Source organism: Notothenia rossii (assembly GCF_949606895.1).
Source record: "Notothenia rossii genome assembly, chromosome: 5".
Classification (NCBI taxonomy): domain Eukaryota; kingdom Metazoa; phylum Chordata; class Actinopteri; order Perciformes; family Nototheniidae; genus Notothenia; species Notothenia rossii.
Window position 1 is genome coordinate 75,078,685 of NC_136903.1, and position 27,768 is coordinate 75,106,452.

At 40.6% G+C, this 27,768-nt stretch overlaps 1 protein-coding gene across 3 annotated transcripts in view; it reads right to left on the reverse strand.

Annotated features, from left to right (window-relative positions):
• The window catches only part of ca16b (carbonic anhydrase XVI b), a 111,341-nt gene that overhangs the window by 7,375 nt on the left and 76,198 nt on the right, over window positions 1–27,768 (reverse strand). For all 3 annotated transcript variants that reach the window (XM_079682167.1, XM_079682166.1, XM_079682168.1), the window contains 15 exons: window positions 22,844–22,939; window positions 20,580–20,646; window positions 18,222–18,379; window positions 16,791–16,983; window positions 12,298–12,482; window positions 9,570–9,678; window positions 9,401–9,450; window positions 8,564–9,305; window positions 7,139–7,277; window positions 4,500–4,591; window positions 2,600–2,691; window positions 1,358–1,454; window positions 1,157–1,239; window positions 709–843; window positions 485–619 (listed from right to left, as the gene is read on the reverse strand). In XM_079682167.1, the coding sequence (XP_079538293.1) occupies window positions 485–619; window positions 709–843; window positions 1,157–1,239; window positions 1,358–1,454; window positions 2,600–2,691; window positions 4,500–4,591; window positions 7,139–7,277; window positions 8,564–9,305; window positions 9,401–9,450; window positions 9,570–9,678; window positions 12,298–12,482; window positions 16,791–16,983; window positions 18,222–18,379; window positions 20,580–20,646; window positions 22,844–22,939 (2,373 nt within the window). The remainder of the gene's footprint in view (window positions 1–484; window positions 620–708; window positions 844–1,156; window positions 1,240–1,357; window positions 1,455–2,599; window positions 2,692–4,499; window positions 4,592–7,138; window positions 7,278–8,563; window positions 9,306–9,400; window positions 9,451–9,569; window positions 9,679–12,297; window positions 12,483–16,790; window positions 16,984–18,221; window positions 18,380–20,579; window positions 20,647–22,843; window positions 22,940–27,768) is intronic.

The following is a 27,768-nucleotide window of genomic DNA, read 5'->3' on the forward strand; positions in this document are numbered from 1 at the left end:
ATCATGGGCTGGCTGTATCAGCTGTTAGTTGTTTTAAGAACAAACTTAGCAAACACAATGTTATAACTAGCCTAAGTGGTAATATAATGCAACACTATTTGAGCAACACTCAAATAGGGATGCATCATTTAAGCTTTTATAATGATATTACCAGAACAACTTTTTAAAAAATAGCTTGTTAATAGGTTACCAGTTCAAATGTGACTGCTTCACAATGATGTAAACCAGGAAGATATGAATTACATACTACAAACACAACCCAATTGACCTACATAATAGACAAATGTTATGTCAAAAAAATATTGTGAAAACTGGAAATGGTATGCACTAAAGTTTAATTTATGGCTTGGTCCTTAAAACTGTTATTTTGGAACAACTAACAGCTGGTTTTAAAATCTTTACAATTAGCTGGTTCAAACTGATCCAGGTTTAAAAAAAGTTATTCAAACAAAACAGATTAAAAACAAGTTTGACGTTAAATTACCTTTTTAACTTTAGTATTCCTTATAAGGAAACGCCGCAGTGTGTAGCAGGCGTGTACTTTGGTGCTTTTCAGCGTCACTACAATATTCCCATACTGCTCGCTGTTCTCTGTCGGCCAATACTGGTCACATTTTCTCTACAGGACACAAAAGACATTATATAAAAATAATGAAATACAGCAAGGGCTTTTCTGAGCATTTTTACTTTTACATAAAGTGAACCTACTCGTCCTTTCTCCACCAAGTTGGTGATCATTATGATGATTCCCGTGTTCTGCTCCCACACCATTCTCCAAAAGTCCTCGAATGTAGACTTGAGAGGACCCTGGGCAGCTATATAAGCTCTCGGCCGGTTGTAGCCCTGAAACGGGAGAGTGGGAGAATATAGATGCCATCAATATTTGATATTATGCCCACCGCTGATATAGCTGATATGGCTGGATTACTGACAAAGGTAGGTCATGAAATCCACTCCTTCAGTTGACATTCTGAATATTTATAAATCAATCAATGTTCTTGAAATCAATCTTTTTCCTCTGTCTGTCGGCGTTATAATTTTGATACTTTAATGTATATTTGCCTTGCTGGTGAATTTCAACATCTTTCTAACACAAAAAAGAAAACCACACCAGGACCTGCATTAGGAAAACTAATAAGCGGTTTGTAATACTCACATCCACGTAGTTGGCATTGATGTAATCCGAATGTTTGGCATCTTTCCCCGCCAGAGCTCGTAATTTCACCCTGTTGTGGTCGTCTAGGGAGAGCATTGATATATATTTGTTCAGATTATTAAACGGATGAAAACGCGTTTTAAAATCATAACTGGATTGCGCAGCAGTAGACGTCATAAGCACATTTTACAGCTGACTCACAGGCCACAATGTTGATGTATCTGTTCTTGTGCTTGTTGTCAGGATGATTGGAGTGTTCTGATGTGATTTTCAGGTCTGCTGTGGAGCGCTGGACCTCCTGGAGAGAGGAAAATAGACAGAGATGGATATTATTAAATAAGTATAAAAAAAGCGTTGGAATTCACCAATTAACTGTTTACATGATTTTTCTAAAGAAACTGTCATTATTTCATGACAAGTACATCTTTCTCTTTCCTTCTGTTGTCTTTACAAGGAAACTTTTCTTTCTTTTTCCAAACGAGGTCTCATCCGTCAGGAGCTCAGCATAAACTCTACAGCAGAACCTTTCAGAAGAGATTCAGTGTCTCGGTCAAGGACACTTGAAAAGAGCAGATGCTTACTGCCACAGGGGCTTGAACCCAGGCCTCCAGTAAGACAGCCATCATCTCCTCTTCTTCACTACACCCTGCTGCACCCACCCGCCCCTAAAATACAACTAGATTTTCCAACATGGCTTCATTGTGATGCATTAAAAAAAATTACACACACAGACTTCACATCAAATGACCCCAATTAGAAGGAATCCTCTGGGGTCAGAGCTTTTCCTCGTTTCTTAACCTGGTTACACAGAGAATGTGTTCCCGTCCAGTCAACCAGCAGACAGACCTTCTCTAATTAACCTCCGTCTCTCCTGATCTTTTACTCCGTCTTTCTCTCAACCATCTGCTCAATACCCTGCTCACGGACACATGCATTAAATAATCTCTAACCGCTGTTCAGACCCAGGCCCAGTTGCAGACAACATCTGCATAGTACAGGGGGAGAAATCAGTGCTTAATCATTCATCTGCTGACAGTGAACTGTCCAGCCAATAAGGATTGAGTGAAATGTACGACATGAACAAACCAAAAACACTATTAATGAAAAGGCCAATTATCAGTACATTTTAAAGATCTTTTGAAACAGCGGAGGACACAAACAAATAATTAAGGCAATGAAATGACCACACTCACAGGATGACAGCTGCCAAAACTGTCCAATCAAAGAGTTACCTGTCAGTCAATATGACTCTTTGTTTACTTGTCATTGTTGGTTTATAATCAGTCAATGTGAGCCGAGCAGAACTAAAAGGCAAACATGTATCTGTTTATTCCCTTTGTACAGGCCAATTAAACACAACTTCAATTTAAAAACCCCATTAGTGTTATATTCAAGGTTAAGAAGGCTTTACAAATAATCAGTATTTAAGTGTTGAAAGTGTACCTCAAACTCCTCAGAAAAACCTTGTAGGTTGTTCTTGTAGAGCTCCATAATGTGTTTGATAAACAGCTTAACGGGGATGGCCTCCATGTCATCTGCAGGAAAAAGACAGAACAGTTAGCAAAGTGCATGTTACTGTGTGTGGGAATCTAGTGCATTATTAGGGTTTGTTTTAGTCACCATTTATTCTGAGATTGTGTGCACGTGTACATTGTGTGAGTGTTTTGGCTGTAAACATGGCAACCAAACATGGAAACCAATGTATATCATATTTTTTTTCTTTTCTGAAATGTTATTTATTTAAGTAAAAGAAAAGACTAGATCATCCATATTGTGCCACTTTAAGAGACTGAACATTATTACAAATATCTAGATTTGGTATTTTGAGCATTTACAGGAGGTAGCATCTGTCTCATCTGAGTCAAATCAGCCCCACATCACACAAGAAGGATCTTTGATAAGGCTGGTCACCATCACAGTGGAACAATAGGGCAGGGGACCCAGCTGTCATTGCTGATGATAATAGTGAATGTCTTAACTAACACACCCTCGCAGCTGGGGCTTTAAGAGCTCTCACTTGCCTCAGCGGTTTCGGCATTAAGGTGGATTCTGGATTGTTAATATGTTCATTTATCAAAAATGCCACCCCCCGTTTTAGAGTCAAGAGTCACTTATCAGTCTAATCAGTTCTTCTGAACGGTTCTTGGTGAATTGTGGCTTTAGGAGCTAGACATTTAAATGAAGTGAGGGTGATTGGGTCCATTTTTTACTTGACTGGAGATGAAAACTGTGCAGAGATATGTTCCCAATCTCATATTAAAATGTTCTATTTTAAACATGTAAATATATACACATATCAATGAGAGACACATTATGCAAATGATTAGCACTTAAAGCGTTACATTTAATTATCTTGCATATGATGATCTTGAATATATGTACTGCTAGAACATGTCCATAGTTTCTAAGAGAGAAAAAGAAAAAGACAGAAAGAAAAGAAGAAAAGAAGCAGACAGGGATATGGAAGGGAACAAACCTAATTAATGTGTAGTCAATACTGGCATCAACTGTGCTCTTTAACTGTGGTATCAAAGCCTTGAAATGTCCCTGAGCTTTAAGCCACTGTGAAAGTAAAGTCTGATATCGACTATCTGCCACTGCGCTGTTGCCTGGGACATTAAAGGCAACAAAAAGACAGTCACAAAGTTCTTAAAGAGGTTTTCACCAGAGCCATTTCACATGTAAATGGACTGAAACTGTGCAGCCATCAAGTAAACAGAGAATCACATTGACAACGGTTAATAGGTGCTGGTAGATGTGTGATGTAGTTCAAGAATACTTTTGGCCCTCAGTTTCAGTCCGAGAAATCTATTTTATTTAAGGGTAAATAACATTTGTTTTTGTGTTTACATTTACCCCCCAAGTCCAGTAAAAATAAACTCAAGTGAACCCTCCTTAACACCAACATCAATTCAACCATGTCTCCATTAGTTTAAGTTTAACGTTCTACCTGTTCATTTCTTTGGTTTAGGCTATTTTTTTTTTGAGTAAACCATTTTACCAAGTTTAGCCAATTGTTAAATTTGTACGTTTAGCTATCTATTTTAACCACATATTAATTACTTTAGCTACCCTTTTAAACTGAATAACCACCACATTTAGGCAGCTGAGTTAGCCATTCATTGCATCAATTTATCCTTTATATAAATTATAGTTTCTATTTTTTGCCAATTTATTTAGCTACTCCATAACTTGTACGCCAATCAACCAAGTACCATATAGAAGTAACCTTGGTTGAGAATAGCTCATCTACAAAACTTGCAACAAACTGTTTCTCTTATTATACTTTTACTAACAATTATGGACATATGAACAGCACATATTCTTATATAATGAGCCTTACCTGGTATAGGGATGATTGGTATATTCTCATTGGCCACCACCCGTGGAGAGCTGCTCTCCTCCACATAGAAGTGAGCTGTCTGAAAAAATCTCCTACAGGGACACAGAGAAGGAGAAGAACAGTGAGATGCCACAGCGAAGTCTATTAGGGAGTCGTTATCCTATTGTTTTCAGATCTGGTCTGTCAACATCAGCAGCTAAAAGTTGAATAAAGTGACACGGGAACAACAGAAAACTGCTAATGAAAGCCCCAGAGTGAGCGGGACACAGCTGATCGCACACAGAGTCGTTGACGCTGAGTTGCTCCTGGAAACATATTCTGAGCCGACTACAGGGAACAGGTAAACAACTCGCAGCTTCACACAGTGCAGCGCAAAATTTAGCTCTCTACTCAAACTCAAGACAACTAATCCAAACACAGATTCTCTCTTCGGGGCAAAATACATCACTTTCAAGAGATCCCACTCCAGTTTGAGGACAACAAAATCCGCTCAAGCCGCTTCTTAAGGGGAAAAATGTGAGATATTGTGGCCAGCAGCTTCTACTCAATGATGATCATATGGCAAGGACAAAGTTATTCATCGAAACCAGACAAAAATGTTGATGTTCATTATTTTTCCATACACAATTCATGTTTCTTTCAAAAGCAAATCTTTGTTTGCCTTCTAATGAATAAATCCTCCCTACACAGGTCAAGGTTTACAGAGAAAATCAACATTCTAACATTAGTGGGATGTTTTTTCTCCATATAATACATGTACAAATATTGCTCTTTTGAGATACTGTCTGCAGGTGAGGGACCTTTCACATCCTTTCCACCCTCTTACACACACAATACAAATGAATTACTTCATGTTTTATCTCATTGCTGGCAGTTCAAAGGTTTAATCCTACCTGTACTTGATGCAGAGGAGGGAGCAGATGCTTGTCATTCTTTAAGATGAATAAAGCAAAGCATAGAGAGAAGAAAAAAAAGGATAAACTGTAAAACAAAAATAAAAAAAAAGATAAAAGGAAGAGAGAAGAAGAGAGAGGGAGAAAGACTGAGAGGGGAGGGTGAAAACCAAAAAGAAAGGAGGGCTCTCTCCTGGCTTGCGTCACAGCCTCGCAATCCAATTACTCCCTGTGGGTGCAGATGTGGCGCCGCTAACTAACCAGCAGAGTCGACACCTCCTCCCTGAATCGCTCCCATGATCTCAGAAGAATAGTTTGCTTTGGGGGGAAAAAATCTAGGATGAAACAGGCTTTCAGACTGGATGTCAGGGGAGAGAGGCATCCCATTCAACACAGGCATCAGCAGCACTGAGTCGCTAATGTTTTTCTTTTTCCTCAGTTGAACATCTGTGAGTGTCTAACACATATCTCAAGCCTCAGAGGCACCCAGATGTGTTCTGTAAACCCAGCAATTAATTCCATTGTAGACATAATCTAAGACCTACTTTGAAAATGAGCAAGCTAAAACTAAGACAACGGTATTAAACTTCAAAACATGGCCCATTAATTACATCTTTTTTAAGTAAACATTAGATATTAAATAGATTGTGATGCTGATCAAAACATCTGTTAGTTTTTATAGCGACCATCACCAGAGAGAGACTATGCAGAGCATAAAGAGTGAAGAGACTGCGAAGGGGCTGGTCTCCTCTCTCATTATTGTCTTTTCCCCAGGGGAAGCAGGCATTGTCTGTGAACTGTCGGCATTGTAGCAACAACAGCTGTGTTGCTCATGACTAACATTAAAACTGCCCCTGCTCTACTATTCAAATAGCACAACTTTCAGTAGTGCACCGACTGAATTCGCTACAGTCGTCTTTCTCTCAACGGTCTGTTCTCTGTGGAGCTCATAAGCAGGCTGTTATTTATACCACACTCTTATATTATATGACACCACAAAAAGGCACATTAAGGTGTTGTTGGCCCATAAAAACTGCTGCAGCAATCTCACACCTAGAAACATGTCCTTGTCCTTATGAAATGCATTTAACACATTTCATGTATTTACACAAATTAATCTCAGGCAGTAAATAAACAAAATGCTACCAAACTAAAAGCAGACAGTAAATATTCATGGGACTAGCTGAGGAGATGGTCCACAGTGCTATTTGTAACTCATTAACCATCCCACATGTGCCAGTGGCCTGGCCTGTGTAATTACTGGGGCTCCAATAGAGTGGCTGGAAATGAGCCCAGCAGATGAAGACACAGCTGGGACCCCTTCTGGCTGTGCCGGGCCTCCAGTTCTCCTGACCCTCACCCAGGTGGGTGATGGGCCTGATGTACGACATGCAGGCATTAAAGCAGTCTTGCCAGATTGTTTAAGATTGATGCACTCACATACAAAGATGTGCAAAATACAGATGCAATCAAACCAGACAGGTCTGAATGTGGAGCAGACTGACTGGGAAATCCAGACATGCATGCAGGCACGTCACTTAACCTGAAATGTGAGATTTATGGATGGGGGTCAGTGTGGGTGAGGGGCAGCTAGTTTTCCATACCCCCGAGGGAGGTCTCAGTTATACCCTTGAATCAAGCAGAGGATTTTCTGTATGCATTACCACTTTATGCAAAGCTGTTTATGGTTACAGCAAACTTTATTTTAGATGTATACATGTTTATAAAAAGGTAAATTGAACTCACCTCCAGTAGATCATCACGATCAGCAGCATTATGAGGCAGAGCAGTGTGAGAGCGGACACCACCACCAAGGGGACAATCCACACCATCCTCCCCATCCCCGGGTGAGGGACCCGGGTCACATTGGACAACATGGTTGTGTCTGGAAAGTAACACATGCACGTAAATACATGCACCAATCATACTAAATGACATTTAATTTCCAAACTTGTAAGTGTCCGTGTGTAGGGTTTTATGTATTTACAGCAGGTTTATAATTAAAGGTGACCTATCATGCAAAATGCACTTTTGTACGTCTTTTATACATGAATATGTGTCCCCGATGTTCCAGGGAACTCACCAAGTATCAGAAAACACGACCCTCTCTATTTTCCTCCATACCCAAACCTCTAAAAAAGGGGCTGCAACGGATCTGATACAGACTGATCCAGATTTGAACACTTCTGTGACGTCACAGAAGTGGCGCTACGGCTATTGGGCTAACTCCACCAATCAGGAGGAGACGGCCACGGACATTGCCGTTCGAAAGCGCTGGAGACGCCGTAGTACATATGCCAGGCCTGTAGATGGTGCTGTTCTCACAGAATCAGCCCATGATGCAAAGACAGTGTTACATTGAGCGAAATGAGGAATGGCTAAAATGCATGATCTGTTTGGTATTTTGAAAAATAAAAAGTATAAATATGCCTCATATAGGTATGGTCCTACACTATATTATTCATGATAGGTCCACTTTAAGTTTTAGTTTGAAAAAAACATCTTGCTTTTAGCCCTTTATTCCATGTCTGCAGGACTGATAAAGGAGAAGAGGGGTGTATTAGCATGCAGATGTGTCTGCTTAAGTGTCTTTTTTGATGCCACCACTGGGCGTCGCCAAATTTAAAAGATGTTTTAATTCTACACATACATGCATAAAACTTAAGTACTTTTCATTTGACAACCTGTGACAAAATAATAAACCATATGATCATTGTGGTTAAAAACATACATAACCTTACAATGAGACACCTTTAACAGCAGAAAAAAAAGACTGTTTATGATAAAAGGGTAAAAATTCTGGCGAAATATCTTCCGATAACCTCAAACTCTTTTTAAAAATGCTTCAAGGGATTACTGAAGGCAGAACCCTGTGGCAGATGACTTAATTCTGCCTTCAGGCCTCTGCGTGGTAGTGAAACAAAGGCCTGGAGCATTATCTTTCACTGAAATTGTAACCAGTGTAGTCACTGTCTTAAATCAATGTGTTTGTTATTCTACAATGGGCTCCGTAACTGTTGGTAGTTTTTTTTTAAATTCTGCTTTGGAGAAAAGCCCTGTCTTGTATGATAGCTGACAACAGGAGACAAAGCTTCACAGTGAATTCAAAAGGGCTGAGCCTGTTTGTGAAGGTACATCAAACAATACTGATTGGGAGAGAGGTCTTCTCACCAGTGTGTACGGAGAAAGGCCAGATACTCCTGCCATCACTACTGATTTTTGGGGACAGTGTGGAGCTCTGTGGAATCTGCATCTCTGCAGTGTCATTACGAGGCTCCTGAGTGGGGGCTGCATTTACATCAGTGAGATTTGTCTCTACGTTGACCAGCTCATCGCCACCGGTGCACACGGGCGCTGCGGTGCCTTTGGCTGTAGGCTTCCCTTCTCCTTTCTCTTTGGCTGTGGATGCGGGGGTGGGGATTAAAGGCTCTTTGGCCACAGTGCTGTTCGCCTGCTTCTTCTCATTATCAGGTGCAGGCTTGCTCTTCTTCTTCTTCTCATCCTCTTCTTCATCTTGTTCTCCTTCTCTCTCCCCCTCCTCCTCCTCCTCGCCCTCACTTGCAGCCTGCTTCTCCTCAGACTGGGTGTCTTTATCAGGGCCCGGGGCCGCCGCCTGCTCGGTGCTCGACTTGGCAGGCGGGGTGGAAGGACGAGTGGGATTCTGCGTTGCTGGGGGCGTCTGTGTGGGCCAAACAGAGCTGGGCAAAGAAGAGATGACCCCTCCGCCTACGCCCAAGCCTGCCAGCAAGGTGCTCGTCACCACCGATGCCACCGTGGCCTGGCTGCCACTAGAGGAGGGGCCCATCCCCGTTGCCATGGAGACAATGGAAAAGTGGATGCCAGAGGACGTCCAAGTGGATGAACCAGAGCTGATGGGAGCCATGTCTGCTGAGGACGCTGGAGATATCGTGGGCTGACGGAGACAGGCAGAGGGAAAGTGAGCAACAGAACAACATGACTGGCACTTACATACAAAAAATGTGCACTGCCATCTTCTGGTCAACTCACCATGCCAGTCTTCACAATACGAGACCCTTCAAATATTCTTGTTGTATTAGCTGAGAAGCAAAAAAGCAAGCAAGCATTTTAAAATCCATTTCATGTGTCTGACATGGGAAATGAGTTCTTCTTTAAGAAGACATTTTGACTAGATGGCTGGAGGGTTTTGGTCAGGTACCTCTGAACAGCAGTGTTTGGCTGAAATCACTGCGCAGGTCATGCTGACACACTGCCTGCACTCTGAACAGGTACAGCACTTCAGGGGACACATTAGTTATGATGGCTCTCTGCAAGAGAAAATACGCACATAAAAACACTTGAAACCAATTGAAAACATGTTGAAATAATGTGTGGATGAAAATACTTTGTAGACATCATGGTGTCTGAAATGGAATTACTAGCTGCTGTCAACAGTGTATGACCCAAAACTTTGATTCAGTTCAAACCTCATTTCCTGCCTAATTTAATTGTGTGCACTTTGCAGATGGCTTTACTTATATTTAAATGGCCTTCAGAACATGGGTGATTGCGTCAGGTGTTGGAGAGCCAGCAGCTCTCAAAAAACAATTCAGTAAAAGATCCAGATAAAAAAGGTGTCCAGAGATAGAAAGTGAAAATAGAATTGGGAATGAAGTGGGCAAAATAAGACAGAGTGAGAGCAGAGAGAGATGTGGAGAGAATACAGTCGGTAAAGAGCCTGATATAGCGCTTGTGTTAATGGAGTGTAGCCACATATACTGTAACACTTCATGGACACATCAATCATTCCTTCAGTCAGCCATCTGCAATAAATGTAGAAAAACAACCTCATTTACACATCTCTCAACAGAAGAACTTTTTTTTTTATGACCAAACAAAGAAATTGTTGATAATAAACTCAATCTGATAATTGTTGAAGACAGCAAGTAACCAAATAAGACTAATTACTGGTCAATGCATGGGTTGAAGTATATAGGTTTAATGAACACGTTTTGAAGCCTCAAGCAAGTTCAAACCCAGTATAGAGGATCTCATGTCAAACTCACAGAATATGGAAAATGGAAGGCTTTGGCTGCGGTGAGATGACGGCTCTGCTAGAGGACCTCGAGGAGCAGTAAGGCTGATGAGGGGTAAAGGTGTGTAAATGTAGCTGAAGGATGCTGAGCGTAGCATGTAACCAGTACAGGGGGGAATAGCAATTGCCAACTTCTAAGGGACGCAGACATTAAATTGAATAAATACATGTTAATTTATCTCCAGCTGAGGATAGCATTGGTTAATTTTAGTGAGGGAGTTTTAGACTGCAGGAAGCCAGATTGCTTATTAATTCCAACCTACATGTCCATTGCTCATCCAATGCTTTGGTAGTTAGTTTGTAAGCTATACATTCCTCTTTAGGCAGGTTTAAGAGGTAAAGATACACTCATAATCATTTGTTTCTGAGACTTATTTTTGAATAATATAAACTCCTCCTTTCAGTAAGAATTTACATCATGAATATGTAATAGTGTTTAAATATTAAATTGCTTAACACAAGGTGTTCACTAAAAGGTCCATCCTACAGTAAGTGTGGTGTGAGCTGAATTTTTAGAATCAACATGAATAAACCTCACTACCACAGTCTTGTTGGTTTTTGGTTCACATCAGTTCTGAGTTAAACATTTTGATTAAAAGGCATTTGATGTGATACAATAAATCACATTGTGACAACTTATGGGATGTCAAACCAGTTTAATTTCTGTGGTTCAACGTCACAAGACAGGAATTCATTGTATTGTCTCCTTTTAGACAATGATATTTCAGACCTAAAAACCAATAACTGTAATACATTACAGTAGTTCATTTTTATGAACCAGGTAATATCGTTTTAATTCAATTTGAGTTTAATAAAAAGAGCAAACCTTATTTATTAGTTTCAGTTTACAAAAAATGTATCACTGCTTATTTGACTTAAATGTATGATATTAACCCTGCTCCAAACGACCAGTGGAAGTCAGTAGTGCAGCAACTCGCCCACCAGCTTCCCACCCATGACGATGAGAACTGTATTTACTGGAACGCGTGCTGGAAGTACAGGAGTACTGCCACAAGGGAACTGATCCCGAGTCTCTGAACCAGTGGGGGGGAGCACTGCACAGTTTATATCTAAAGAGGCAGTCATGCAGCTGGGGGTCAGTGGGCTTTAAAGGAGTTGCACAGCTTGGTGTCGGAATTTCCTCAAATGGAAGAATGTGTGACCAGGGTGAAGAGTGTGCGTGAAAAATGAACAGCCCTGTAGGTGTGACCTCCAGCAGATGGGAGGATATATGTCTGCCAGGCAGTGAATGTGCTGTTTGATAGATACAGAAATACATGAAGTGGTAACTCAAGGCACACAACAGAAGTGTGAGTGGTGTCAAAAACTTGACAAACACTGAGATCTAAAGAATTACACGAGCACAGTTGCCTGCGTAGGTTGCTAAAAGACGACAGTTTGTGTTCAAAGAGCAGCCTTTCAATGCCTGAAACAGATCTTTTTCTTTTTCAAATGATAAGAAGTTTCCAAGATGTTAAAGTAAAAAAATAAATATTTGATTTATGTTGTTCTTGTCTGATTTACTTTTTGCTGTAAGTTCTGTTTGAGCCTATAATGTACTGACCTGAATCTCAGAGTAAAATATAAATAGATGGGAAAAGATTGAACTGAGACAAGGCCACTGGCGCATTGTCAACACATTACATATGTATCAGTTAGACTTGTCATTGTGTGTGACAGTCCTGTGTGTCTATTCTTAGACAGGTAAGTGACAGAGACAGTACAGGCCCTCATTTCATGCAACAGCCCTGAGCAGAGGACATCACAACATGTCACCTCCTATATACACTGGGCTGATCCAGCCTCATACATCAGATTCTGTGAAAACCAATCAGGAGATAATAATACACACCATACTCTGGTCCCCAGTGTTGGTGAAGGTCATTTCGTTAGCAACTTCACGTTTCACCCAGCTGTAGGAGACCATGTAACTGGTGATGGGGGGGTGGTAGACGGTCAGAGGGCGCTCCCAGGTCACCATTAGCGCAGTCTGGTTGAGCGGCTGGATCTTCATGTTCACCGGGGCACTGCTGCACACTGTAAGTCCAGAAAGTAGAAGGGAGTGGGATGAAGAAGCAGCACAAAACCGTCACCTTCCACAATCTTCTGAAAGGCTGTTTCAGGAGTACTGCTTGACCATATGTATTTGTGCCCATTTGTGGTTGCCTTTTTACAAGCCTATTATTACTGTCTGCTGCTGACTTGACTGAAAGCCATCACTTGAGGAACTTCTACAAGCGCACAATAATATAGTAACTCATTGTCAAAAAATGACTCCTGGAGGTTTAACTTGGGTCACGTACAAAACGAGTGTCGGTGCAGATTGTCATTATGGACATTTGTGTCATTTGTATGCCACAGCACGGCAAGAGATTCCATTTAGAATACTAAACAGCTGGGTGTAGTGCTAAACATGTGGTAGAGATAATAGTCCAACTTCCTGTCCATATGTAATTTGCAAGTTCCTGTCTGTGCAACATTAAACAGGATGCACAAAGGGATGAATATAAAAAGTAAGTAAGTCAGCCTCAAGGTGGCAGTGTAGACTGCAGATTGGATATTTACACATGGATCAGTCAGTATGAGTAAGGGACAATCTGGACATGCTATTCAGCACATCAGGGCAACAGCAATCATGAACCAGTGTCAGCTGATTATATGCACACAGGGTTTCTGTCAAATTGAAATTGTCACCACAGTTTTTTCCATTTACAAAGTGAAGCTATGGTGCAAATTATGCACCATGACATGTGAAAGGGAGACAGTGTGGGAGGAAATCAGTCAGAGGTACACAGGGGAAAAACACACACACACAATAGCAAAAATATCTTGGGGTGTTGATGAGGTGTGACAGGTGTGAAATGCATTATAACCCGTCGGATGTTCGTTGTCAACTTCAGTAGCTCAAAAACAGATATTTTAATGACAGCTGAAGACATCATCATGGTTCTACTGCCTGCATCATTACCATCATGTCAGCTACCATCCTTTTTACAATCAACACTAGAACACCGGCAACGATAATATCGACAGTAGGCGTGGATCTAAAGTACAAGATAAATATCTTATCAACACATATGGGGCAGCTTGAAATAGAACACGGCTGTGATTCTTGTTTGTATTTGTATTTTGTTAAACCTCTTTTGTACGCAATAATTGGGGCCACTTTTTTACATTTGGTTTACTGATGAGCAAACATGGAATGCTGTATTAATGAAAAAATCATTGATCTAAGGTAAGTGTTCATTTTATGAAAACCTTTTAATAAAATGACAGTTTGGCTGCGAAATGAATAGGTGCTGCAAAAAATTGTATGCAAATGGATTTGTCCTTTTATCTCCGATTCAACTGAAAAGAAAAACTTCAACTGAGACACAGTGCGATTTGAATGAATAGTTACTAATGTTTCATCACTGGCACAATTACTTAACATGGTCTCTACTGAAGAATCCTAGGAATTTTCAGACTCACTGTAACATCCAAAAATCAGCCTCATATTGGTTTCTCAGTCCACAATGACAGAACACACATCTTCGACAGATCCTACATTAAAGTTGTCTACAAACAGCAGTAAAACTGATATCTCCTAACCCAGCTGTAGAATATATTTCAAAAAACAAACATTTAATTGAAAAACCTGATAAAGACAAATTGAACATTCATTCCATTTTATTTTATTTACAGGAAATGTAAATTATGTATGTCATCCAAGGGCTTAATAACAACACTAACCACAGTACTTAAAATTAATATTTTATCATAATGTGTGACTTGCTACAGCTACTGCCAAACTTTAACAGCAGACAGAAATAAACTGACAAACAGTAAGATAACTCATTGCTTTATGATTTGTTTACACATATATACACTTTTATACATGTGTAAATCCACTGGTATTGGTAAAGCATGATATGGTTTTCAATGTACTCAGTAAAAAGAAAGCAGGTTCAAGGCTTTTTCACTGTTTACTGAAAGGTTTTAGATACAACACTTTTTCAGCTAATTCATGGTCAAAATAAAGGTCTGTTGCAGCCCTATGGACCATATCACCATTGACTAAATATCACAGTGCTAGAGTAATAAAGCAAACACTGTCCATTATACCACGGCAATATTACTTACCTATATGGTGCGTCAGAGCTATGCATCGCTAACAGCTCAACAACTTTGATGGCTGTGAAAACCAAATTGATGGAACATTCAGTCAAGGTATGGCCCTGGCTCTCAGAACATTTATAAGCAAAGCCATCCTTTACTGTGCACAGATAAATATCCAACCTTACACAACCTTGACAGATGCCACCCCTGAAGATAGGACTGACAGTGTTAACTCCCAGCGCCTCCTATAAAGTATGGATTCTTACATTTCAGTACAGTCAAATAGAAATGCACACAAAGAAAAGGAGCAAGGGGAGGGGGAAGTGAAAAAAAATGGGGAAGCACTGGTCCACATTCATTCTGCCTCCTGACATAATGCCACAAAAGCAATTTCACAACTTAATTTGTATGGGTCTATTTTAGCTGTGCCACATATTAATGATGATTGCTGATCGGCCTTGTGAGAGTGCTCCAACTTCATCACAAGCATTCCCAATCAATTCTCCCCATCAGACACCAACAACACCACTTTAAGGCGCAGCAGCCTTTCTCATTAGTCTCCATATTTCCTGTACTGTTCGGTTAAAGCAAGCCACGCAAGATGCACACATAAAAGAGAGAAGAACACAAATACACTAATCATGCCCTGCATGAGGTCTGAGCTTTGTATTAACATGTTCTTTGATATAACAATGACTTGTAACAATGATAAATGACATGTGTATTATGATGAGACCAATCTTTTTCTAAAACCACAACACATGTTCAACTATTGATGTGGTGATTTTAAGCAGAATTATCTCTGTAAGAAAAAGCCCCAACTAAAAATAATGACTTGTTTAGTCCTTGTTAATTTACTGACCTACTGATTAGAGCCAAGTCTGAATTGGTCTCTGTGCTGAGCTTAGCTAGTTAAGCTTCCTGAACATTGCTCCCAAACACAATCAATATTCTCAATTATTATTTTCACCAGAAAAAAAAAGGTAGGTTGGAAGATAAATTGTGATCCTTAATGTCATTTACGTAGAGGTTGCAGGTTTATATGGGACATGAGAAAATAAACAATTTCTGCGACAAATCCCACAAGGACTCAATATGCCCAATTTACTAGCCCTATGCAATTCAGACTGTACACCCAGGGGTCTTGTGATAATCCTTTCATTCTTCATTAGTAAGGAGACATTACTTGATAACTTTGGCAACAGTTTGACTGATTCAGTGGTCCGTTCCTCAAACAGTGATATAGTAGGAGTTACAGCATAAATGGCCATTTAAAGGGTTAGTTTAGTTCTAAAAAACAAGCAAATACGTTTAAGGAATGGATTAAAAAAGGTTGATTTGCTTGAACTAGCAGATGCAAGCATGTCAGGCTGACTAGCTTACCAAATGCAAGTACCATAGCGCTTCCTAGGCCAAGAGTCAGCATATCCTTTTTCTTTATCATACTAATAACACTAGGACTAACTCCCACTTCTGTTAAATGCAGAGGTCACATTTCACTGTATGTGCTGTGTGCATGTATGTGTGACAATTAAAGAGGGTTTCATCATCCAATTATATTTCATCCTCCAATTCTATATTTATTTCCCTTTCCTATGCACGTACCATTAACTGGTCAGGATGCTGTGTTTTGCATGAAACATCCAGCTAAAGCGTCAGCCTCTTACCACGATATCATGTAGACATCGCATCTATATTAAACACCCCTGGAGGGTTGTCATTTTAATACCAGTCAGCTGGAAACCTTAAAAAGACAGGCAACATTTTTAAATGGCTCATGAAGCTAATGTTACTATACAGCTAACAAACCCTTCCAGGGACAGTTGACATTTCAATCAAGAAAATCAATGTTCAATCGGCTAGAAGTGAGTCTGCTTTTGTTTGCCAATGTCTAAAATCCAGGACACATTGTTTAAAAAACAATAACAAAACAAAAACCATTATCATTGTAAACTACATATCTGCTTTGTGCAACATGAAAGGCATGTGCAACAGGATTCAGGGTACAAGTTTGTAAATTGCAAAAAAATGATCAGGTAGCTTTTGAATGGGATTCGACATAAGCAGATCTCTGATATAACTGCAGTTTACAAAGTAATGAACTAATACTAACCGCTTACCTTAACTAAACATGTAGGCAATTTGTTGTTTAGGAAGAAATTCACAGGATTGTAATCATTGGTAAAATCAGTGGTGCTGTGGTTAAAAAAACTGGGGGAATGTGATACAATGGAGGACAAAGCTTACCTCTTGAAGCCTCAGTGCTGTGAGGACTACTCAGGACATCGGTTAAATCTCTCTGCCATGCGTCCTTTACAGCCGACTTAAAGACTTTCCTATCATCCAGGTCCTGCAGGGGCCGGAAGTTGTTCCTCAGGTACTCGACAGACTTGACGTGGTCTTGTTGCTCTGTTGTAAAGATGGAGTAAAAGGCCTCCAGCTAGAGGGAAAGAAACAGAGAATAGCTATTGAAGCAACATTTAAGTGATAGTGTTACTATGGGTGTGTGTGTGTATGTGTGTGTGTGGGGGTGTGTGTGTGTGTGGGGGTGTGTGTGTGTGTGTGTGTGTGTGCGTGTGTGCGTGTGTGCATGCGTGCGTGCGTGCGTGCGTGCGTGCGTGCGTGCGTGCGTGCGTGCGTGCGTGCGTGTGTTGAATAAAATATATATCATGCAGGACTGCATTTTTAGCCACTTGCCAGCAGCTGACTGTTCACAACTGCTGCAGAGTATTTGCAAGAAACATCCACACCACAGGCAGCAGCAGGCACAGAGCTCAATCATCATCCTGGCTACCTACTGGGCTGTAACTTCTCAATGGGGCAAATTTGTGGCCATTGATTGCCATGAATGATCTCCTGCCGCGCGCTGTAATGACTACATATTACAGATACTGGGGAATCAATGTGTCCTATGCGTGCTTGGTGAAATAAATTACAGGTTCATAAAAGACTATCTGTAAGCGTCACAAACATTGTGGCGCTGGTCAATATTCTTGCAGCAGATGTCATTTTTGAACAAAAGATTTGTCCTCTTGCAAGTTAATAGAAATTCCACTGAGCCCTGCACATTTCTACCGCACAGAACGCTCTAGAGAATACGCAGCTGAGTTACCCAAGAATTGTATGTATAAAAGATGCAGCAATGTACTGTGTATGGGATCAGCAAAAAGCATGGGGCATGATTTGGCATATATTATCTTTCAAAATCACAAAACCAGGTGGAGTTAAACTGCTGCAAAGCATATAGCCGAGTCCTGTAAAATGCTTCAGTTTGCACTCAACATATGTAAAAAATGTACTGCGCTAATTTAAATTAATGATCATTTCTGTACTTGACCAATTTTAATTGTGTTATTAGCAGCCTCCGTGTGCAGCAGTATTATATTTAAGACGCTATAGGCTCAGACCAACAGCATAGTATATGCATGAAAGTGATCACACACTATCATTCCAAGGCGAGTAATTGGCTCGCCGTCCCTGCTTACTCATCCACTATATGATCAGCCATGGTTTCATATGCAGAGGAGTCGGGGAGGAACGAGAGAAAATGGGAAGAAGGAGGAGAGGTAGATGAGGGGAGAAATTGCTTGTGCGGTGAAAACTTGGTACAGCAAGTGATCCAGTGACTGTGTGCAAATGAAGAATGTCTTGGCATGTATGTGTGGGGAGCTAACACACCTGTGAGTGGGACAGATACACAGGCCTGGAGAAGATGATCCACTCCACCACCTTGATGCAGGGCGGGGTGGTCAGAGAGCCGGTGTATCGGTAGTAATTGTCCACGGACGACGGCAGCAGATCCCTCAGGACGAACGACCTGAGGTTTGTTTCCTTTTCTGGGTAGAGCAGGGGATCAAAATGTGTCAGGGTACAAAAATAGAACATTCTTACCATCCTTAATAACTTTACTGAAAACCCTGCATATCTACAGTTACATTTAGTCCAATGTTAACATATATTTGTTTATTTCATTTCGCCCCCACCCTTTCCTGAACCTCCACTAGTGTAATTATGGTGACAGCAGTTGTCACTTATTATCACTCTGGCCAAATCTCTTTACACAAATATCTCCCTTTGGTCCTCCATAGAAAGGAGCAACGGGAGAGGAGTCAGATAAAATGGCCTGCTCTGACAGCTGATCCGTGGCTGGGTGGTTGCCTACTCTACGTGTAACAACTGTCACATGGGCTGCAGGGATTAAGACTGATCCAAATGATTACCGGCTCAGTTCTGTCCTCCGTGATCAGAACCACGCAAAGCTGTGTAAAGAAAAACAAAACAGAACAGCAGGAAGATCCTTTTATCCCCTGCAATTACGCCGTGTGGGTTATGCTAGTGGGCTTGTTATTCGCTTGAATTATGACGTGAAAAACGCAAAAAAAGCGGAATTTATGTCAAATACAATCTCTCACAGCTCATGAACTTGTCTAAAACAGCAGAAGCTCGGGGTGATAGGAGTGATATGACTACAGAGGCACTGGAAGCCTCGCCCCCATGCCTCATCTGTACTCAAAGTCAAATTCAGTATTCACAGCCTTTCTTCTCCCCGTCTTCAGACAGTGTACGTGCCCTATCGCTCATGGGCCGCCGAGATGCTGATGGATGGATGACTGTGGGATAACGAGCAAGCGGAAAACCAACCAACCTAACAGGGGAGGAGGCGAGGAGCATTTAGCAGCCAGCAGGAAGACAGTCCAAAAACCACCACACCCACACTGAGCTCTCTCTCAGCCGGAAAATGAGATACTGCGGTATTAGCACGAACATCTGTGAAAGGGTGAGCCACTTTACAAGGCTGATGGAGATTCATAAAATGTCTTTGTACAATTAAGTGTTTTGGCAACCTGTCTTAAATCAAGGTTGTGTAGCAAAAAAAAGCATACATACCCGTATGGAAAGGAAACCAGAGGTAAAATGGTCTCCCAGCTGATAATGGAGCAACCAGAAAATAGGCCATTTTCCTTACTGCAATTACTTCAATGGAATTTTGAGTGCAGAACATTCACTGAAAAAAGCGATCCATTTTCAGATTCTGTAGCAAATTCACAAGCTTTTAAAAAAACTCTACAGTGGTCTCTAAGTGAGCTTCCCCCCCCCCCGACATGCTCTTTTATTGTCCTGCTCAGTCAGAAGGTTTTTTTTGAACAACGCAAAAGTCAAAACCGAACCCATTAAATACCAAATAACATCAAATACCCATCTCCAGGAAAGTACAGAGTGTGAAATTGAAATTAAAAACGACTCATGAAGCCCAGCACTAGTGTGAAAACAGCATAACTCTATGCTCCTATATATCTTCGTCCAGTTACATGTCCTTGTCACTGTGTGCTTATGCTCACATAAAGACCATCAGGGGCAGGTTGTAAAAGAAGCCATACGTGTCTGTGTAAACAGAGTTGCTGTGTCCTAAGAGGCAGTGAAGGATTACAAAGTCACATTGAAACATCTGTTTATGGTCTGCATAAGTCACGGATGCAGTAAACGCAGCATAGCAGCCAGCAATTTAAGAAAACATGCCATGAACAGACATTAACAGTTTAAGTGTGAGTTTTAGCCTACGCAGGAGCCAGTTCAATCCATGAACATGTATGTCTGAGTCAGAATAATAGTGTTGTATAGTTGAGGCTCAGATGTAATTTAACTGCTCTTTCTCTGCAAGTGAAGCTCCTCGGAGGTCTCCTGCTGTGGAGCTGTGCTACCAAGGGAGAGGTGCTATCTTGCAAATGTTTCTTCCTTTTGAAGTTAAACTCTCCTCATATCTTGTGTTTAGATTCCAATGTGTTTGTCTGTTTTTCTGATGAAGCAACCAATGCTTATAGGAAGAGCATTCATGTTTGTTCTAAAAGGTAAGGGGAGGAGCACAATGTCTTCACTATCACTGGGAATGTACCTCTAGGATCAAGCCAAACAGCAAAGTCAGAGGGATTTTGTAAGGACAATAGCTTTTGCAAATACCAAATTAACCACATTTTCTAAGTTGTGTTCCATGTGGAGGAAAAAAACAATCAGTGTACAACAAATATTTCCATCCCTTACCGTGATGCACTACTCCTTTCAATCCCTGGATGATGGGTTCTACAGCTGGATTGTCTTTTTGCCCCAGCTGCAGGAAATGGCCAGAGACAAGAGATTACAAAAGGGATTACAAGATCCAAACAATAATCTCACGTAATGACTAAAGACAATCAATGTGAACAAAGTACAGGCAGTGGACACAATGAGGGCAACATCTCTACAAACTAAATATAAGCCAGCAGCATCTAATGCCATCCATTGGTATTATGAAGTCTATGACGGTCATTTTAGTACGATTTTGAAAGTGCACGTCAAAGATGATTGTTGTTTCTGGGGTTCTACTCACGACTACACAGTACTGTATTGCGTAACTTATAAATGGTATTTACAACCAAACCTAGATTATCAATATTGGTGGTTCTTTGGGGGAAAGTGTGATTCCATTTTCCATTATACATGTATTTTTTATTACATTACATTTTTGTGAGCACATTTTCTCATTTGATGAGCTTTGAAAGATATCCTTTAGCAGGAGGTATTCAGTAAACGTATGAGGCCGTTTGGCCCTAAGCTTTAGCGTCTCCAGAGAACCAACACCAGTGTTGATTCCCTCCTTATCTATTAGGCCTACAGCTAATTCTTTGAAATGATTGAAGACTGGCAAATGTTGTTCAGCCCCACATTCTGCAGTATTCCCAAACGTCCTAGTTAAGAGACAGGACTGGGCAAAACAGTGTTGGGATGAGGGGACCAATCTTCTCTTGCTCAACATTAATTCAGGTCAGTCAGAGGAGAATAATTGTGTGGAACTGAATGCTGAATTCGGATAATATGCACACCTCAGAGGCCATTAATAGGCCTTTGGGGAGACAAGGAAGAACTCTGCTCATTGATTAGAAATGGTGAATCTGAGCCAATGTGTGTGTGTCCGCTTTAAAAACTCTTGCACTGTAAACTGCTGTTCAGCGGATTGTGTATGGTGGTGCTAATTGCAGTAAGCAATAGGGCTGTCAGGACCCAGCGGAGGCATTTAGGTCCTCGTACACACACGGTTTATCAGTGTCTGAGAGTAGACCTACATTACAAACACCTGTGTCCCCATTCCAGCCTCGCTCTTCTCTGACCCTTGTCTATATACTATTAAGCTGAAAGTTAGCCTGCATTGATCGCCTGACATCAATCGTAAAGATACTGCTAATAGAAACTAAGAGCACAACATGTGCTGCTGGTCTATGCTTTTTCACGGCTCATAAATCTTTGAAGTGTTTTGACTGTTAACAGAAATTAGGACCATTCTTGTCCATTAAGAGCTTATGTGTGCAGACCTTCAGGGGACAATTTGTAGTATCTGGGTTAGCAATCTGCAATGTGCTACAGTAAATAGAAAAATAATCGGCTACTAGCTGAAGATAAACTCTCCTATCCCAACACAGGTGCCAAAAAACAATACTAATGATTAGATAAAATGTATTGACCTCCAAAGCGAATTACCAACTCGGTCCTTTACTTAATTGGAATTATACAGGTACAAATATCCCCCTAGAGTCAAAATTGCCTCATCAAATGTCCTTTTTCCATCTTTTATTTGACAATAACTCTTATTTTCTTAGCACAATTCCCACCGCTGCATTTCTGTTTTCTTTCATTTTGGGATATTTATTTAACCATCCACTTGGTTTCTATTGTTCATAGTTTAAAGTAATCACAATGTATGTAAGTAACGCAAATAAATGCTTTTGATAAAACTAATATTGATATAAAGGATACATCTTTAAAAATAGGCAAAGTGAGTCTCCAGCAACTCAGGCTGCTCTGTAAGGCTGAACTTAGGCACAACTTACAACAATACTGCTAACATGCTGATATTAGGCATGTTCTCTCTCTTAGTCTAGCATGTTGGCATGCTAACATTTACAAATAAGCAGGAACAACAAGTAGAGCTGAGGCTGATGGGAATGTCATTTGTTGTGTAGGTTTTGTTTGAATGATGGTGGCGCTAGAAGAAAAAGTCAGCGGATAACCAAAGTAAATTCATTCTAAAGGCGGCATGGATGTGTGTACCACATTTATAGTAAACCATGTAGCTAGCTAGCATAGCCACAGAGATATTTCTGGCAGGATCAAAGAAGTGGGCTGACCAACAGACTGACCCTCGTCATCCCTAGAAACATGCCACTAGCATTGATTAAAATGTCTCTGTTCAAGGGAACTACAAGTGCAGCCGTGTAGTCTCAGTTTTCTTCAGATTACATTTGTCTTGACCTTCAGAGCTGGTGATTCCTTACCTCAAAGAAGACGGACATGGCAGCAATGATGCGTCTTTCCTTGATGGCAGCGCTGAGGCTGTCAAAGTCATCCGAATTGTAAAGGTAAATCTGCATCTAGGATGGGAAAGACAGAGCATAAACAGCTTTAGGAGTGGACAAGGAGAACCGACACTGCTCTCATCCATCACTTGGACACACTGTGAGGAGCTGATGAAAAGCTGTTTTGAGGGGCATAAAAGAGGGTGTATTCATCAGTCCTATAAATCTCCCATAATCTGTGTCATTCCTTTTTGTGTTCTGCCACTCCTGGGGATGCTCGAGAAATACAGCATCCCATTCCTCAGGGCGACTGTCCTCACAGAGACAAGTCACAAGCTGAGAGGAAGAACTGGAGGAATATGCACTTTTCTTGTGTGCTGAGATCTAACAGAATGGTATGCTTATAATCCTTGACTCAAATTACTTCAAATCACCCACAACATTGATTCTGATTTCACAACAAAGCTTAAGTTGTGAGAACATAACGCAAAAACAACATGCAGAGAATACATGATATACCTTTGATGACTGTGGTTTCCAATAAAAATTTGTTTTCAGTCCTTTCATTTCAAAGCAGACATATTATGGTAGTGCTGATCAAAATCAGCAAATTATTCTAAAAGTAGCAATTGGAGCTGCCCATCATTTCGCTTACCCGAGTCTCTTTAAAATGAAAACCCTTTCATGCAACTGAACCAAGTTAATTGGCAATAAAAAAAAGGTCCTAGATGTTGATTTAATTAAAGGGCATGCTTTCCTTTTTTCATCTTTCAAAAGGGATATTACATGGAAAATAAGCAGCCACCATTGACTGTGCTAAAAACAGATGTTAAATAAGGATACATAAACAAGCTTATAAATAAGGACACATCCAGTAATGTGTACCAATAGCCTGAAAATGACTGAATCCAGATAGTTTAAGTTAATCAGTTTTCTTCGGACTTCCTTTAACTGCGGCTTTTAATGGAACTAATTAGTTGTGTGAGAGCTCCGCAAGAAAGAGCTCTGGCCATTCATCACCCTTCAGATGTTATTAACTACATTACCCAATTAAGCTGACCCCCTTAGGCTCACTGACACTGGCTCATGTGACCTGCTCTTATTAACAGCACACTGGAAAACGTGATATTGTCAAACACTTGCATAGCAGGCAGCCATTAAAAATAAATGTTGCCGTAAGCGATTTGAATCAATTGATTGCACGCTTAGTTTCTCTGTACGTCTTCGGGCTCTGGCACAAAGCCCCCTTGTTGGAGTAGACTTGATTCACATACAGAGATATATTTGGAAATTGTTGATTTTAAGCAGGACAGACAGGTGGTCTGACCGACATTTAAGCTCACTGAAGACAACACATAAACATTCATACATGCTTGTTTTTGTCAGTACAATATTTACTGGACTGTTGTACAGAGGAATATGTTAAGACGAGGAACGCATGAGGTAAGTCTAAATAACCAACAGCTGGCAAGCCACCAGAGGCAACCGGAGACTGAAATTATAAACAAAACATTATTTGAGCTTTATGATTCACCTCCAGTTTTCTCTGTAGAACAGATGGTCCACAAAGTTAGCGCAAACACAAGCTCTGAAAGCTGCTCTGCATTCTCAAGCACTAGTTAACCACACACAGGTGAAACAATGAGTCATCATTTGCATGATGAACAAAACAGTGAGATGCTGAGGCAAGACAAGCAAACTACAAACAATGAATGTTACTGCTGTTATGTTGGCTGTTGCGATTAAGACACTTTAAACACTAAGGATGAGAATTGGTATGATTTCATTGATAGAAAATAATTATCTATACCTCTTATCGATACAAGCCTTATTCAATTATTCAAGTCACCAAGTGTTGCTAGGTAAAAGGCACACATGTTAATCAGTGCCATGCTTCGGAGCTATTTTTCTCTCTCTGCAATGGCGACAGTGGTGACCTGAAATGCGTAAGCTGTTAGGTCATTGCACATTTGGAAATTTAAGAAAGCATCAATAAGAAGATTCGATTAGTCACTGAGGCGTGCTATTCCAGGGAATTTGACAACTTCATACTGAACAGGAAAGGCTCTTGATTACTATCCTTAAAAACACATACATCACTCTTTTATTGAGTATTGCTACAGTGACAGAGTTGAATGCAACTGCAACCTAGAAAATAGTCACCAGCAGATAAAGAAAAAAAATGTACTATGTAAGATTACATGATTCAGATATGTTATCTAAGATATTTGCTTAACACCTAGTGTTTTATTCCACTGTTAACTCGTTTTCCAACAACACAGATGAGTTGTTAACGTCAGTCACTCCATGCATCACTAACCATGGCAGTTGTGTATTTTTCCCTCGCATTCAATTTATGTATTTTGTACTGTTTACTGTCCATCTACTTAGTATTTGTGTTGAGCTCTCAGGGTCACCACATCCATCCCCATTAGTCTAGAATGCAGATATGCTTTCAGTGCCACTGGAGCTTTTTCCTAATCAAATATACAGTACTGTACACCCACCCCGTACATTTCATACATCCGCAGTAGCGAGTGGGTACCCTTGCAAGGTGTGATTTGTAATCCATGTATAATTAATCTAACCTTGGTGACACCCTAATATATTATTAGAAAAGATCTCCTTATAGTACCCTAAGGCGGAAAAAAATCCACGGTTTCATTTTTCATTGTGCTGTTTGAGCAAACAGGTGGTCCATCTATCGATTTCCCCCGCTTCACTCCCATGAAAAGACGCTGGTTAGATTAATGTCAAGCTCAGGAGCCACAGGCCGAGCAGCCATGTTTATTTCTCCGCTGTTGTGTTTTTACATAACCATGTTACAAAAGGCAGAGCAGCTCTATAATGCAGCTTTTTGAATTTCTCTTTCCACCCCCTGTATCAAAGTGTGAACTATATTTTGTGTGGGTTTTCAAGCTTCTGGGCAAGTGGAATAAACACTTTGGAGTTGTCCCCCTCTACTAAAATAGTAAATGCTTTATGCAGTGTGGTAAAAACAACTAAGGGGTAAATGTGACTCATATGAAGTGGAGACATAATTAGACAGCAGATTGGAAAGCAGTCTCTGTTTAGCAGAGACAAATCAGCCCTGGAGCTCAACCTCCAAGGTCATACTGCTCAATTCTCGAAGAACGAAACAAATATATAAACAAACAAACAAAAACCCATCCTCCGCTGTTAAAGATCATCGGGAAAGTCAAACGCAAGGGTGTCGGATGTTATATTATCTCAAGTATATATCAAACTCTGTCAAAGTTTAAATATGAAATATGAAAATGCCACATCTTACAGGAGGAAGCAGTTAAATAGCCAAAGGCCAGATCCTGCATTACCATGTTCACCTTCAACCATTCATCATTTAATTTTCCTCTTTCACCTTTTGATTCAGAGAGTGAAATAATGCATCATGTTTGAAACATGAAGGCTCAATTATCGATTTAGAGAATCATTAATTTTAAAAAGACCTCCCACTCTGTGTTGTTTCTGCGTATGTGGTGCGTGGTGTATGCAGGGTTGGGTTGTAACGGCGTTACATAATCAGAATACAAAAATCAAGTAACTGTATTCAGCTCGCGTTACATTTGAAAAACGAGTAATCTGATTACAGTTACTTTCGTAAACCTGAAGTGAATACATTTTGGATTACTTATTGGAATTATTGGTGGAAAGATTTCCTCACAACATTTAATATTCATTACTAAAGGTACAGCCGAATCATCACAGCGCACAAAAACTATTACCGCCGCAGATGGACCAAAAAAGGGAGCGTTTGAAAAAAAAAGGGGCGGGTCCGCTCAGTGAAACAATAACAACGAAACATGGAGGAACAAAAGTCTGCGTAGGTACAGCTTAATTCAGCTCGATATTGTTTACTCCTTGAATGTGAGGTGAGATCAGTGCAACTCGCTCATCCATGTCAATAAATATAGTTACGTTTATAGTTCTTTACTTAATATATAGGTATATTAAACGATCATCATAGCGTGTGAATTACCCAATAACACCTATAAAGATTTTCATCAGAATAAGTGGTGTGTGTGTGTGTGTGTGTGTGTGTGTGTGTGTGTGTGTGTGTGTGTGTGTGTGTGTGTGTGTGTGTGTGTGTGTGTGTGTGTGTGTGTGTGTGTGTGTGTGTGTGTAGAGGTGTGTGTGTGTAGAGGTGTGTGTGTGTAGAGGTGTGTGTGGTTAAAACACATCAGCCACACCGCTCTTTAGCCTTTCTAATGATTCTGAAGGTAAACACAGTGAAGGCGGTGCGTGAAAGGCACGGCGCGCTCCTCTTCTGGGGCTGAGTTAACCCTCCCGCTGCCTCCTGGCGCTGCAGAGATTTCATGAAGTGAAGGAGGTTTTCCTTCTATAAAGCAGCTGTGAGCAGCAGATACTGTGAGTGTCACGGACATGAATTCATAGATCAAGGCAGACTGGTGCACACACTCTCCTGTTTTGCCAATCCGGTGCTTAAACAAAAATACACCCCTGGCCGAAATGTCCTTAAAATGAAGTCCGAGTTCGACATTTTAGTTCATGTCCTGCCAACACTGGCAGGACAGAAGGCGACACCCCCGTTCTAAGCCGTGTCCCTCACTCCTCACATCCCAAGCTGCATCCCCAACAAGTTTATTATGTTGTTACATCGTTTCAGATGTTGTGTTTCAGTTGTGCTCTTGATAAGCCATTAAAACCGTAAAAACACGTTCAGTTTCCTTTTGCCTTTTGTGTCTCCTGTTCACCAAAACATACCCATCTGTTATGGAAAAAGAAAGTAATCCAAAAGTAATCTAAAAGTAATCTGATTACGTTTTTCTTTTTTAAGACACGTAACTGTAACTGTATTCGGATTACTTTCAGAGCCATGTATTCAGTAATCAGTCACAGATTACATTTACAAAGTAAGCCTCCCA